Here is a 16,590-nt window from a genome sequence, read left to right as displayed (position 1 = left end):
ACTTGGCACAAGAGTTGTTATTGATGTAGATCGGATGGTATTGCAAATGGTCCATATCGGTTCACTTTTACATATAGCCCCCATATAAACGGACCCTCAGATTTAGCTTGCGGAGCCTCTAAGAGAAGCATATTTCATCCGCTCGGGCTGAAATTTGGTACATGGTGTTGGTATATAGTCTCTAACAACCATGCAAAAATTGGTCCACATCGGTCCATAATTATATATAGCCCCCATATAAACCGATCCCCAGATTTGGCTTGCGGAGCCTCAAAGAGAAACAAATTTTATCCGATCCGACTGAAATTTGGTACATGGTTTTGGTATATGGTCTCTAACAACCATGCAAAAATTGTTCCACATCGGGCCATAATTATATATAGCCCCCATATAAACCGATCTCCAGATTTGGCTTGCGGAGCCTCAAAGAGAAGCAAATTTCATCCGATCCGGCTGAAATTTCTCTAACAACCATGCTAAAATTGGTCCATATCGGTCCATAATTATATATAAACCCCATATAAACCGATCCCCAGATTTGGCTTGCGGAGGCTCAAGGAGAAACAAATTTCATCCGATCCGGCTGAAATTTGGTAAATAATGTTGGTACATGGTCTCTAGGGAGCCACTGTGGTGCAATCGTTAGCATGCCCGCCTTGTATACACAAGGACGTGGGTTCGATTCCTGCTTCGACCGAACACCAAAAAGTTTTTCAGCGGTGGATTATCCCACCTCAGTCATGCTGGTGACATTTCTGAGGATTTTCAAAGCTTCTCTAAAGGGTTTCACTGCAATGTGGAACGCCGTTCGGACTCGGCTATAAAAAGGAGGTCCCTTGTCATTGAGCTTAACATGGAATCGGGCAGCACTCAGTGATAAGAGAGAAGTTCACCAATGTGGTATCACAATGGACTGAATAGTCTAAGTGAGCCTGATACATCGGGCTGCCACCTTACCTAACCTAACCTAACCTATGGTCTCTAACAACCACATCGGTTCATAATTATATATAGCCCCAAATATAAACCGATCCCCAGATTTGGCTTGCGGAGCCACTAACAGAAGCAAATTTCATCCGATCCAGTTGACATTTGGAACATGGTGTTAGTTTATGGTCTCTAACATCCATGCAAAAATTGGTCCACATCGGTCCATAATTATATGTAGCCCCAAATATAAACCGATCCCCAGATTTGGCTTGCGGAGCCACTAAGAGAAGCAAATTTCATCCGATCCAGTTGGCATTTGGAACATGGTGTTAGTTTATGGTCTCTAACATCCATGCAAAAATTGGTCCACATCGGTCCATAATTATATATATCCCCCATATAAACCGTTCTCCAGATTTGACCTCCGGAGCCTCTTAGAGAAGCAAAATTCATCCGATCTGGTTCAAATTTGGAACGTGGTGTTATTATATGGCCGCTAACAACCATACCAAAATTGGTCCATATCGGTCTATAGTTATATATACTCAATCCCCAATCACACAAAAATTGGTCCATACGGGTTCATAATCATGGTTGCCACTCGAGCCAAAAATAATCTACCAAAATTTTATTTCTATTGAAAATTTTGTCAAAATTTTATTTCTATAGAAAATTTTGTTAAAAATTTTATTTCTACAGAATTTTTTTTTAATTTCATTTCTATAAAAATTTTGTCAAAATTTTATTTCTATAGAAAATTTTGTCAAAATTTTATTTCTATAGAACATTTTTTTTTTAATTAATGACCTTGAGCTGGACTAAAACCAAAAATAAAATTTTATTTCTATAGAAAATTTTGTCAAAATTTTATTTCTATGGAAAATTTTGTTAAAATTTTAATTTATAGACAATTTTGTTAATTTAATGTTAGGAAGTTTTAAGTTTAAGTTACCTTGCCATCGGCAAGCGTTATCGCAACCCAAGTAATTCGATTGTGGATAGCAGTGTTTAGAAGAAGTTTCTAAGCAATCCATGGTGGAGGGTACATAAGCTTCGGCTTGGCCGAACTTACGACCGTGTATACTTGTTTGAACCAGGTTGCAAACGAAACATCCAGAAAATGTATTAGAAGATTAACATGAATATATAGCCACTGATAGTTTCTTTCTTAGATATTGTGTCTGTTTCCATTATGACCATCCTGCAGGTGAATAATGAATGCACTAACAAGTTTATAGCATGATCATGAAATACATCATTTTGAAGAATAACCTAACATAGATTAGATTATAATTGCATCCTGGTTCTTTAGACACCAAGTTCGTAGGCAACTGGTCCAGACAACTACCACCCAACAACAACAAAAATTTGAAGTTCTTTTTAATGCGCCGTCCATATTATATGTTTATCCGGACGACAGTATTCATGTCGCACATTTCGAAAATATTGCCTACACAATAAGTTATGCTCGAAGACATAATCGATATTGCTGCTTGTTTATGGAATCGATAACACGTCCGACAATTTTTAGCGTTTGGCCACACTGTAAGATTCTTTACAAACACAGATATTCCGTCTGGAAAAACTTATAGTCTGGACGGCGTATAAGACATTACTTGTAATGTACATCCAAATATGTTCTTCTAAGGATAGGCTTTTGAAAGAAGTTATTTTAGGTTATACTTAAAAATTTCAATCCCCCATGTTCCGAAATTCGGAATCGCAAATCGCAAAATTTTCCTTTGGCCATAATATAACTTATAAATTTTTAGAATTGTACTGGTTATAAAATTCGCAAGAATTTACATCTCTTACAGCGAATAAAAGAGATACTCGAGAATTATATAGCCAAGCTTAAAGTTTTTAGATTAAGAAAATATAGCCTACCGAAAATTTTACGATTTGCGATTCCGAATATGGGGAATAAGAATTGAAAATTTCCAAAAAATATTTAAAAAGTGTGACGATTCATTTCTTTGCACACGACAAATTTACGGTAAAATATGTGCTAGTACTTCCAGCAAAACCTCATATTACAAGATAATCTGTAAATTAAATTCTATCGTTGGAGCGGTTACTCGGAAACGGATCATCTCGTTACATACTGATGCGCCAGTATTGCTATACGTCTTAAGCTTCGTAAATTTTGTTGTATAGGATGGGATTCATAACGGGGATCTATCCAATTTGTCCTGTAGAATAATGTCTCACAGTGCCTCACTCCGAGGATCGTAGTACCAGCTCGATTATAAATGTATTTGCAACAGACTATGCGTAAAGAAGAACGCTATTGTCGAGGAGAAGTCCACTTTTACAGGACGGGGAGTGATGTCACTCCATAGACTTGCCGAGTCTATTTTTGATGACTTTATGTCCTTTAAATGCTGGACGTATGTTTTATATGATCTGCAATTCTTTATATATCTCCGCCTCAGTAAACTGAAATACTTTATACATCTCCGCTTCAGTATATGCGCGGGTTGCTGAGAGTCCGTACTGAGGGTTTTACAAACCCGTAAATGGTCTGGCCTGTCACAGGAGAAGCGATATACTTGTCCCGTACCTCCTTGCATCAATGTAATGTGGGTCCCAGTGTTGCCAGTATTTTCCGGACCGTTGTCCCCAAAATGGAACGCTTTCATCCCCAAAAATCCCCAACTGAATTTAAAATTCCCCATAAAAATCCCCTATAAACTTTTTGCAAGTTTTTTGAAAACAAAGTAAAGGAAATGCGTAAAAAAATACAAGTTGGAAAAATGTTCAATTTTTTATAACAACGCAAAACCACGAGGCGAATGCTCAAAATATCATGCGATACAAGCCCTCATCAGAGTTAATTATTCTTATAAAGAGTCATCGAATTTTTTCTTATGCAAATCATCTTCTAAATGCTCGAGAAATAAAAATGGGATGTCGGTCAACATGTCTATTTATGAATCAAATTTTAGTTCTAAATAGTAAAGGGGTAAAATTGGGTGATCGGTCAAAAGGCGTTGTTGTCCCGATATGAACTCTATTCTATATGTACGGCATATATTTCCAAAATCAGCGACGTACGCAGATGAGTCCTTACGAAATAGTTTCTCAATAGTAAAAAATTGTAAAGTAGCTCTTGGGCTCCCCTAACTAAATGCCGTGGAATAAAGAGGAGAAAGTTTTTTTTTAATATTTTGGCGATTCTCTGTACTTGTTTAAGCATGCAGAAGTAAAGAATTTCATATAAACCATATTTCTTGATCTAATTTATTATAGTGAGCAAATTTCGAAAATTCCCAACATTTTTGGGAATTCCCCATCAAATCCCCAAATTCCCAACACAAAACTTTTGTCCCCATCTATGAAAAAATATCCCCGATTTGGGTAAAATCCCCAATACTGGCAACACTGGTGGGGACTGCCAACCACCATGGTGCAATAGTCAGCCTCCCCGCCTTGCATACACAAAGTCGTGGGTTCGATTCCTACTTCGACCGAACATCAAAAAGTTTTTCAGCGGTGGATTATCCCACCTCAGTAATGCTGGTGGCATTTCTGAGGGTTTCAAAGCTTCTCTAAGTGGTTTCACTGCAATGTAGAATGCAGTTCGGACTCGGCTATAAAAAGGAGGTCCCTTGTAATTGAGCTTAACATGGAATCGGCCAGCACTTAGTGATAAGAGAGAAGTTCACCAATGTTGTATCACAATGGATTGAATAGTTTAAGTGAGTCTGATACATCGGGCTGCCACCTAACCTAACCGTGGTGCAATGGTCAGAATGCCCGCCTTGCATACAAAGGGTCATGAATCCCAGGTTCAACCAAACACCAAAAAGTTATTCAGCCAAGGATTAGCCCCTCTCAGTAATGTAACATTTCAGAGAACCTCTAATTGATTTCACCTCAATGTGAAACGCCGTTAGGACTCGGTTATAAAAAAGAAATCACTTGCCATTGAGCTAAACATGGAATTGAACGGCACAAAGTGATAAGGGAGAAGTTCAGTACCGTAGACTGAATAATCTAAGTGAGCCCGAAATAATGGCCTACAACTATACCTACTACAACCTAATGTGGAGAATATCCATATCCATCCATAATTTGATTCTGAGTTGATTTCGAGTTTCGCCACCGTGGTGCAATGGTTAGCATGGCCTCCTTGCATACACAAGGTCTTGGGTTCGATTCCTGCTTCGACCGAACACCAAAAAGTTTTTCAGCGGTGGATTATCTTACCTCAGTTATGCTGGTGACATGTCTCAACGTTTCAAAGATTCTATAAGTGGTTTCACTGAAATATGGAAGGTCGTTCGGATTTGGCTATAAAAAGGAGCTTTCTTACCATTGAGCTTAACATCATCACTCAAGGATAAGAGAGAAGTTCACCACTGTAGTATCACAATGGTCTGAATAGTCTGAGTCTAAAATATCGAGCTGCCACTATACCTAACCTAGCATATCAGACAGGTTTAAGTTTGATTCATGACAATACTGTAGAGGAAGCAATGAATGATCATATTCTCCTGAGATTCGGATCCAGATCCATAGCAACATTTATGGGAAATTTATAGCTACCCCGTCTGATGTATCCCACATATATGCCACCTCCATACTTTCACTTCTGAATAAAGCTTTCCAGGATGGATTCCTTCGGCTGTTTCTTCGGCGGTTTATTGTCACAGACACAAGTATTTCAGAGATTCAGAGACAACACAATCGTATTACAGTAGCAATAAAAAATAGAGACCATATCCTGCCAGATATTTCATTCGCATTCTCGTCTATTGAATGAAGTAACCTGGTAACACGTCAAGACTTTGCGTTCATGTCACTTCCTCGAACGACCTGTTGGTTTCGTAACACTAGAAGGCTGGGCATCCATCAGAAAAATGTCAACTAAGATGTTTTCGGAGACTGTACCAAACGCCGTTTTACTTGTTGAATTTCTCATGTGAAATCCCAAATTTCGGCAGAAGCTGCAAGACTCGCAAACCAGCGTGAAAGTATTTGTTAGACACATCTAGCTGGTCCCAGCTACATGACTCCTGAATAAGAAAGTAAACGAACACAAGCGGAACGCATGGTTAGAACACTTCAAGATGCCATTATGGCAGACCTCACGGAACCCATCAGAAGGAATGGCAGAATATTAGTTTCCATTGGCGATGTGGTAGTGCTAGAAATGATAAACTACGCAAAGTATTCAGAACCAGTTGATCGTGAACGCGGAGTGTGATAGCTCGCGAGCGAGCTAAAGACACTCTACAATTTAACTCAATCGATTAAAACCTTTTTACAAGGAGCTTGAATATCTGACCAAATCAATAGAGTCTCTAGATCCCGACTGGGGGTGTTAATTTCACACAACAACAAAATTTTCTAATTCAATCACGAAATTAATTGATACAATTAATTTTTAATTGAAATGTCTTCAATCACAGAAATGATAGTATCAATTAAAAAATTAATTGAAGGAAATTAAAAAGTTAATTGATCCAATTAAAAAATTAATTGATACTATTATTTTTGTGATTGATTTTTGTTTCAATTAAACAAAATTGTTGAATCAATTAATTTTTTAATAGAATATTTTTTAAAACTCAATTAAAATTTTAATTGGAAAATTTTTCGTGAAATTTTTTTGTGTGTTCTTCAACCGGCAATTTTGTTGGTATAAAACCACAACAAGTCTTGAAGAACATCTCCTATTTTTAAATACCGTTTAGATTTTTACAGTCAAGCTACAAAAAATAACGAAGTTATGAATGATTTTTAGGTCAAGTTGACCTGACCTTAGTTCAACGAAAATTTCCTTTATGTAAGGATACTCATTTTTAAGTTCTATTATCTAATTATAAGAACAAAACGACTTCATTTAAGTGGTTGTCGACTTTTGGACAAGGAACAAAATCTTATATCAAAGAAATGTGTCTTCTATGCTAGGCGAAAATGGCATCGTATGAACAAGAAATCTTTGTGCTAACAGCATTTTTCTATGCAAGCAAAACTGGCATTCATATTTGAAGGACATGTCCATTGAGTTGAAGATGCATCAAAAGGGTTAATTTAAACGCTAAGGCATTTGGAAAATATCTTCAACTACTTTCGGGGTCTGATTACTGTTCTATGCAATTACTTTTGGAAGATCAAAATAAACTTCTTAGGAAAATATAATTATAGAATGGAATAGTAAGGAAAACTTGTTTACCTTTTTTCCGTTAGCATCCTTTGTTGAATCATCTTCCTTGGGCGAATACTGAAGTTGTGTTGACTGTTCTTCTGGCAACTTCAGCGAGTTACTCTTTAAGTCCATCGACGAGGATGATGACAAGGGCCCTAAGGAGGAGATGGCATTGGGAGATCCACTGCCAGACGATGCCTTGGGATTGGTGTAATAGTACATATTTGGCGGTAATTTTATAATGAACATATGTGAGTCATCGGGTGAGGCATGACGTCGTGACTCAACGGCCAAACGTTTCCTGTTATGACTATTGGGTGCTTTGACTTTGGTGAAACCCAATTTGCTGTAAAGAAATTGTGAAGAAAACAAAGAGGTTAGACAGAAACAAATACAATTTTCATTTTTCCTATTAAAAGTAAAGTCAAAAGCCTAACTAAGACAAAAAATATTGTTTCCGTTAAATTTTACAAAAAGAAAAATCCATCAGGATCATGAATTCTAATTTTTAATAATCATAACTCTTAGAATTTGATAGCTTGTGGTATCCTCAATGATATAGAAGATTGAATATTGAAATTAACTTGTCTGCTTGTGCCATGTAAATTAACTCTCCGGAACACATGTTTGCCTAATGGCCATCACGATCAATATTTGAGGATAACTTCATAAATTAGAGTTAGTTAGGTGGTAGTTCCATCTTGTCTGCTTGTCTATAATTGGCTGAATAAAGAGGGAGAACAAGTTTTGGCCTGTCTATGACCATGCAAACCCTTTAAAAATGCCCAACATTATTGGAGACCACATGCATAAAGAACATGATACCCATATTGTGAGATATGACACGATCTTCTAAGATAACATTTACATGAAGTTAATTAAAAAATCTTTTAATAAAGCCTTTCTTTATTACATCACTGATACACAGTAGGTATGGCACGCAAGACATTATTCCAATAGAGTGAATAGTACAAGGCTAGTATTTGCACAGAAAAATTACAAACTTATGCTAAATTTAGCTTATTTTTATAGCAAAACCAGTAAGGAAAGTCTAAAGATGGCCCAGACTAACTTTATTATACTCTTCATAACTTTGTAGGTGACCACAGTCGTGCAAATTCAAAATTGTATGCTAATAGCTAACCAGAAAAAAAACGTTGCCAAAAAAGTAGTGAAAATGTTCTTTTTGCATCCGGAAGTGGTGCAAAATTGGCGCAGATGCGATGAATTTAACATGAGCTTATCATAAGATGGATGCCCACCATTTCAACAGCCGTTGCACTGAATATGCATCACTTCTTTAGGTGTGACCCGAATTCAGTGTTTTGGGTGGGAATGAAAAAAGATTGTGATATTTTGACAAATTATCAATTTTCATAATTTTTTTATGATTTTTAATGCATTCTGACACTTGTCTGAAACCCTTGACCTCAAATATTTTCAAAATTTCGTAATTTTTCAAGAATGAATTTAGAATTTTTTTCGACAAAATTTAAATAAATTGTACCATTTATTAATTCTGTTTTTAACATATTTGCAACAAAAAAAGTTAAAATTGCCCTTTAAAAATATGAAAAAAGAGAGTTAAAAAAATTAATTAAAATTAATTAAAAGAACTTCCTGAGTAGATAAAATAAAAAACATCTTTGGAAGAACATTTTTGGAAGTGCTTTTAAAGTTGTGCCTTTAGAAGTACTTCCGAATTACTTTGCTGGGTATTTCTGCCTCTGACTCGACATCAGAAGACTTCAGTATGGAATTGTACTTTCTGTGCTATATTTTATTAAAAAAAAACGGTCCTCTGCGGTCGTCTCAGTGCATCAATATAGGCCCATATGTAAATCTGAACCAATTTCGATAAAAATGCATCCACTCCGCTAGAATATCAGTTCTACTCTCTGAGCAAAATATCAAGACGGAGTAAAATCTTCTCGAGATCGGGTGTTTAATATCGGATGTCCTTATGTATGAGAGCTTTATTTAAACCCTTTCACTACCGATGTCTACCTGAGAGTATATGTCTTCGAGAATCGATTGTAAATTATCCTTGAACGCTTTATTTAATATTTTTATTGGTGTAGGTAAATCAATATTAGAAATATACACTAAATTTCTAATATTGATTTACCAGTTCTATATTGCCTATGTTTCGTCAATTTAATGTAAATTTTTTGCTATGGAAAAAGTGAAATCCATACTTTTTGTCATTTCTAACATTGCCCTTGAGAAATTAAAGTAACATATTTCTAAAAATATTTTTTGAAGATTTGAGTTTTTCTGTAGCCTACAAAAGGACGTAAAAAGTTGAAATTTGGGTATACACTATGGACAGTGTATGTCTCTATAAATAAATGTCCTCTATAGTGGAGTCAAAGGTTGCAAAATACGAAATTATTTTAAAAGAGAGAGAGAGAGTGCATGGTACCGAAAATCCCATTGGAGTTAGAAAAATATTTCGACGACTTTGAGACTTCAAGGATCTCAACCCAATTTTGGTTAAGATGATTTTAGCACTCAAAATCCAAATTCTCTATAGAAATAGCATTTTCTCAAAATTTTCTATAGAAATACAATTTTAACAAAATTTTCTATAGAAATAAAATCTTTATAAAATTTTCTATAGATATAAAATTTTGACCAAGGTTTATATAGATACAAAGTTTGACCAAATTTTCTATATAAATAAAATTTTCTATAGAAATAAAATTTTGACAAAAATTTCAATAGAAATAAAATTTTGACAAATTTTCTATAGAAATAAAATTTTGACAAAATTTTCTATAAAAAAAAAAACATTTAACCTTTAACAAAAAATAGAAAATAGAAAAACAAAATTTTCAATAGCAATAAAATTTTGACAAATTTTCTATAGAAATAAAATTTTGAAAAAAAAAAATCTATAGAAATAAAATTTTGACCAAAATTTCAATAGAAATAAAATTTTGACAAATTTTCTATAGAAATAAAATTTTGAGAAAATTTTCTATAGAAATAAAATTTTGAGAAAATTTTCTATAGAAAAAAATTTGACAAATTTTTCTATAAAAATAAAATTTTGCCGAAATTTTGTATAGAAATAAATTTTTTACAAAATTTTGTATAGAAATAAAATTTTGACAAAATTTTCTATATAAATAAAATTTTGGGAATTTTTTCTGTAGAAATAAAATTTTGTTCTAGGTTTCTATAGACACAAAGTTTGACCGAATTTTCTATGTAAATACAATTTTGATAAAATTTTCTATAGAAATAAAATTTTGACAAAAAATTTCAATAGAAATAAAATTTTGACAAAATTTTCTATAGAAATAACATTTTGACAAAATTTTCTATAGAAATAACATTTTGACAAAATTTTCTATAGAAAAAAAATTTGAAAAAATTTTCTAAAGAAATAAAATTTTGATAAAATTTTCTATAGAAATAAAATTTTGACAAAATTATCTATAGAAGTAACATTTTTACAAAATTTTCGATAGAAGTAAAATGTTGAAAAATTTTCTATATAAATAAAATTTTGAGAATTTTTTATGTAGAAATAAAATTTTGACAAAATTTTCTGTAATAATAAAATTTTGACAAAATTTTCTATAGAAATAAGATTTTGACAAAATTTTCTATAGAAATATAATTTTGATCAAAGTTTCTATAGACACAAAGTTTGACCAAATTTTCTATATAAATAAAATTTTGGTAAAATTTTCTATAGAAATAAAATTTTGACAAAAATTTCAATAGAAATAAAATTTTGACAAATTTTCTATAGAAATAAAATTTTGACAAAATTTTCTATAAAAAAACATTTAACCTTTAACAAAAAATATAAAATAGAAAAACAAAAATTTCAATAGAAATAAAATTTTGACAAATTTTCTATAGAAATAAAATTTTGAAAAAAAAAAATCTATAGAAATAAAATTTTGACCAAAATTTCAATAGAAATAAAATTTTGACAAATTTTCTATAGAAATAAAATTTTGAGAAAATTTTCTATAGAAATAAAATTTTGAGAAAATTTTCTATAGAAAAAATTTGACAAATTTTTCTATAAAAATAAAATTTTGCCGAAATTTTGTATAGAAATAAATTTTTTACAAAATTTTGTATAGAAATAAAATTTTGACAAAATTTTCTATACAAATAAAATTTTGGGAATTTTTTCTGTAGAAATAAAATTTCGTTATAGGACACAAAGTTTGACCAAATTTTCTATATAAATACAATTTTGATAAAATTTTCTATAGAAATAAAATTTTGAATTTCTATAGAAATAAAATTTTGACAAAAATTTCAATAGAAATACAATTTTGACAAAATTTTCTTACAAAAAAAAAATTTTGAAAAAATTTTCTAAAGAAATAAAATTTTCTATAGAAATAAAATTTTGACAAAATTTTCTATAGAAGTAACATTTTTCCAAATTTTCTATATAAATAAAATTTTGAGAATTTTTTATGTAGAAATAAAATTTTGACAAAATTTTCTGTAAAAATAAGATTTTGACAAAATTTTCTATAGAAATATAATTTTGATCAAGGTTTCTATAGACACAAAGTTTGACCAAATTTTCTATATAAATACAATTGTGATAAAATTTTCTATAGAAATAAAATTTTGACAAAATTTTTTGTAGAAATAAAATTAAAAAAGAAATCTAAAGAAATAAAATTTTGACAAAATTTTCTATAGAAATAAAATTTTGTCAAAATTTTCTATAGAAAAAATATTTAAAAAAATAAAATTTTGCCAAAATTTTCTATAGAAAAAAATTTAAGAAAAAAAATTCTAAAGAAATAAAATTTTTGACAAAATTTTCTATAGAAATAAAATTTTGCCAAAATTTTCTATAGAAGTAAAATTTTTACAAAATTTTGTATAGAAATAAAATGGACAAAATTTTCTATATAAATAAAATTTTGAGAATTTTTTCTGTAGAAATAAAATTTTGACAAAATTTTCTATAGAAATAACATTTTGACAAAATGTTCTATAGAAATAAAATTTTGACAAAATGTTCTATAGAAATAAAATTTTGAAAAAATTTTCTATAGAAATAAAATTTTGACAAGATTTTCTATAGAAATAAAATTTAGACCAAAATTTACTATAGAAATAAAATGTTCTATAGAAATAAAATTTTGACAAAATTTTCTATTAATTCAATATCTTTAAAAATTAATTAATGTTCGAGTTATTTCATGCAAAGTCCACTGTGAGTAAGTTCGCCCTTTAAAAGTAGTAACTTTCCCTTGCAAGCTAAAATCGGCAAAACATTTAAAATTCAAGGGATATTTATACACTCAAAAAATGGTCGCATTAAAAGGCTTCGAAACATATACACACGGACGAATAAGATTGTTTTTCATAATTTTTCGGTGTAAACATTATATGTTTGGATTTAAAATTTTGAGCACATTATTTTTAAGTGCAGACATATAATAAGCTAGCATAACATGTTTGCGACATATATGCTAATATGTTAGAAGATATTATGTTTGGGACATAACTTTTTTTTTAATATAATATGTGTGGATGCAAACATATACAGTAATCCCTCGATTTACGTCGTGATTGGTTCCGGAATTTGACGACGTTAATCGAAACGACTTAAACCGGATTAAAAATTGCTCATACTTACTTCTAAGTGCATTTAATTATGTATGTAAAACACCCAAACAAAATGAAATTTTTAAATTAAATCAAAATACAAAAAAAAAAAAACAAATCCCATAGTATCTAGAAAGTTCAACAACATATTAAGTCTTTTGAAATATAAACTATTTATAAATGTGGCAAAACAATTATTTATAACAACGCTAAAACCCAACTAATTCGAATATTTTTCCAAAATGTTTACAACATTTATTATAACTTTCTTTGAGTTGACACTTTCGTATTTATCATTTAACTACGAACGTTGTTGACTTGGAGTTGCGTCAAAATTCTCAAGCAATTATGTAAGGTTTATTTGTTTAGGCCACTTAAAAACATGCCATTGTAGCCTGAGGTCACAAACGAAATGCCCATTAATCATTCAATTACCTTAGAATGTAGAGTTGAGTTCACACATAAAATATCGTTCAGTGCTAACGTTCTGGCAGTGCAAAATCTGTTAAGAGGGTCATCGTCAACAATTCCCATGACAAGCAATTAAAATAAAAAACAGTCATCAGGCTAATATAAAACATGTATTCGGCCGGGCCGAATCTTAAAAACCCACCAACAAGAATCAAAGACAATAGTTTCCTTTCAAAACTCTCCGTCGTACACAGACGTAAAAGACTGTTTTTCATACGTTTGGGTGTAAAAATTATATGTTTGTGACTTAAATTTTTTAACACATTATTTTTATGTGCAAGCATATAATATTCATAAACTATCATAACATGTTTGGGACATATATGTTAATATGTTAGAACAAATTATGTTTGGGATATAAAATTTTAATAAATATAATATGTTTGGATGCAAACATATACTAATTTAGAAATAGCCTAACATATATGTGTTTAGAAAGAGAGATCTAGAGAGTATGCTGGAAGTTAAAGAATGAAGAATATTTTGACGGGCATGGTTATATCGTCTTAGAATTTCTCCCTGAACGGAATGAGCGACTTATTATACCTCCATCACCATTCTATGGTGGTGGGTATAAGAATTAAGTTTTATTTTAGTTGAGAATCCATATAAAAACTCTGGCCTCTGGATCCATATAAGTACATATTGGGTGATATATATATATATATAGGAGCTATATATAAATCTGAACAGATTTCCAAAATCAATAGGGTTCTATTCTGACCCAAAACACATACTTGTGCCAAATTTGAAGTCAAGGGGACTAAAACTAAGAATACTTTGATCACAAATTACAGTTTGTTGCGGTTTATGGACTGGTGTAATCATTGGACCGTACTTCTTCAAAGATCATGCGAGTCGTAACCAGTGTTGCCAATATTGGGGATTTTTCCCAAAATTGGGGATACTTTTTCGTGAATGGGGACGAAATTTTTGAGTTGGGGACTTGGGGACTTGATGGGGAATTTCCATAAATTTGGGGATTTTCGTGGGGATTTTTTCGAGAAATCGGTTTAATCTTTTTTAACAAAATGTTTTTTCTATAAGAAATTTTGTAAAAGTTTTATTTTTATAGAAAATTTGGACAAAATATTATTTCTATAGAAAATTTTGTCAAAATTTTATTTCTATAGAAAATTTTGTTAAAATTTTATTTGTATAGAAAATTTTGTCAAAATTTTATTTGTATAGAAAATTTTGTCAAAATTTTATTTCTATAGAAAATTTTGTCAAAAGTTTATTTCTATAAAAAAATTTGTCAAAATTTTATTTCTATAGAAAATTTTGTCAAAATTTTATTTCTATAAAAAATTTTGCCAAATTTTATGTCTATAGAAAATGTTGTCAAAATTTTATTTCCATAGAAAATTTTGTTAAAATTTTATTTCTATAGAAAATTTTGTCAAATTTTTATTTCTATAGAAAATTTTGTCAAAATATTATTTCTGTAAAAAATTTTATCAATATTTTGTTTCTATAGAAAATTTTATCAATATTTTGTTTCTATAGAAAATTTTATCAAAATTTTATTTCTATAGAAAATTTTGTCAAAATTTTATTTCTATAGAAAATTTTATCAATATTTTGTTTCTATAGAAAATTTTATCAATATTTTGTTTCTATAGAAAATTTTATCAAAATTTTATTTCTATAGAAAATTTTGTCAAAATTTTATTTCTATAGAAAATTTTATCAAAATTTTATTCCTATAGAAAATTTTGTCAAAATTTTATTTCCTTACAAAGTTTCTATAGAAACTTTTTTATTTCTATAGAAAATTTTGTCAAAATTTTATTTCTATAGAAAATTTTATCAATATTTTGTTTCTATAGAAAATTTTATCAAAATTTTATTTCTATAGAAAATTTTGTCAAAATTTTATTTCTATAGAAAATTTTATCAAAATTTTATTCCTATAGAAAATTTTGTCAAAATTTTATTTCCTTACAAAATTTTGTCAAAATTTTATTTCTATACAAAATTTTGTAAAAATTTAATATCTATAGAAAATTTTGTCAAAATTTGATTTCCATAGAAAATTTTGTCAAATTTTATGTCTATAGAATATTTTGTCAAAATTTTATTTCCATAGAAAATTTTGTCAAATTTTTATTTCTATAGAAGATTTTGTCAAATGTTTGTTTCTATAGAAACTTTTGTCAACATTTTATTTTTATAGAACATTTTGTCAAATTTTTATTTCTATAGAAAATTTTGTCAAAATTTTATTTCTATAGAAAAGTTTATCAATATTTTTTTTCTATAGAAGATTTTACAAAATTTTATTTCTATACAAAATTTTGTCAAAATTTTATTTCTATAGAAAATTTTATCAAAATTTTATTTCTATAGAAAATTTTGTCAAAATTTTACTTCTATACAAAATTTTCTCAAAGTTTTATTTCTATAGAGCAGAGCCTTTTGCTTTATTTTTGTTTTCAATAAAATTGTCAAAAATGTATTGGGGATTTTTGTGAAGAATTTAAATTTAAATTGATGATTTTTGGGGACGTAATTTGGGGACAAGAGCCAGAAAAATACTGACAACACTGGTCGTAACGTCACTGTGAATGGTGTGTGCCCGGTAGATTGTAGCCAATTGGATGGAGTTATTAAGATCGATTTTACACCTATCGACTATTTTTGTGTGGGGCTATACTGACAAACACGCTTCAATTGACGCATTGGAAGACAACATTTATTCGTGAAATACCGGTTGAAATATTGCAAAATAGCATGCCAAAATAGGACTATGCGGATGTACCATTTGAGGCGCAGTAACGGTCAACATTTGGATGAAATAGCCCTACGGAAAATTGGTGCAAATTGCCACTGACGGACCTATCACAGAACTGGTACCGGTGCTCCAGTTAGTTGAAATTTTAAATAGTCTTAATTTATTGATTTCCGAACTCGCTTGATATTAAAATATTATTGGATCTACACATTTAGTGACAGAAAATTATCAGACTGTTCGACATATTTCAAACGTTGGAATGCGATTCGGATGCCCAAAATGAAACATATTTCTAAGAGTTTGTCCGAGAGTGGTTCCTGAGGACCTGTCTATGGGGTGCTCTTGCTATATTGTCCCAGGACGTGTCCTTTGGAATTAGTCCAAGACGTGTCCTAAAGTGTAAATTTACCCCGTCAATGACAAACCCATGTTAAAATGACCGGTCCCTTCCATATATTTTGACCAGAACTGGGACTGGTCCATACACACTAGGTACTAGTCCTGTACCGGTCCTGTGGTTGTTCCATTTCCCGTAGGGAGTCTTCAAACATTAAATTATATGGACTTTACTATCGATTGAAATAAAGATTTCACGAATTTGTCTGAATTTTGTGTGTATGTGTATTTTTTTTTAATTTTCCTATAGCACTTAGGTGAGGTTAGGTGGCTGCCCGATGTATCAGGCTCA

The 16,590-nt window shown here is 30.7% G+C and overlaps 1 protein-coding gene across 4 annotated transcripts in view; it reads right to left on the bottom strand.

Moving 5' to 3' along the window:
* Positions 1-16,590, bottom strand: part of LOC142222266 (uncharacterized) — a 129,192-nt gene that overhangs the window by 47,582 nt on the left and 65,020 nt on the right. For all 4 annotated transcript variants that reach the window (XM_075292299.1, XM_075292298.1, XM_075292301.1 and 1 more), the window contains exon 4: positions 7,115-7,433. In XM_075292299.1, the coding sequence (XP_075148414.1) occupies positions 7,115-7,433 (319 nt within the window). The remainder of the gene's footprint in view (positions 1-7,114; positions 7,434-16,590) is intronic.

Source organism: Haematobia irritans, chromosome 1 (genome assembly GCF_050003625.1).
Source record: "Haematobia irritans isolate KBUSLIRL chromosome 1, ASM5000362v1, whole genome shotgun sequence".
Classification (NCBI taxonomy): Eukaryota; Metazoa; Arthropoda; class Insecta; order Diptera; family Muscidae; genus Haematobia; species Haematobia irritans.
Note: the sequence above shows the minus strand (reverse complement) of the source record. Positions and strands in the feature narration are given on the sequence as shown.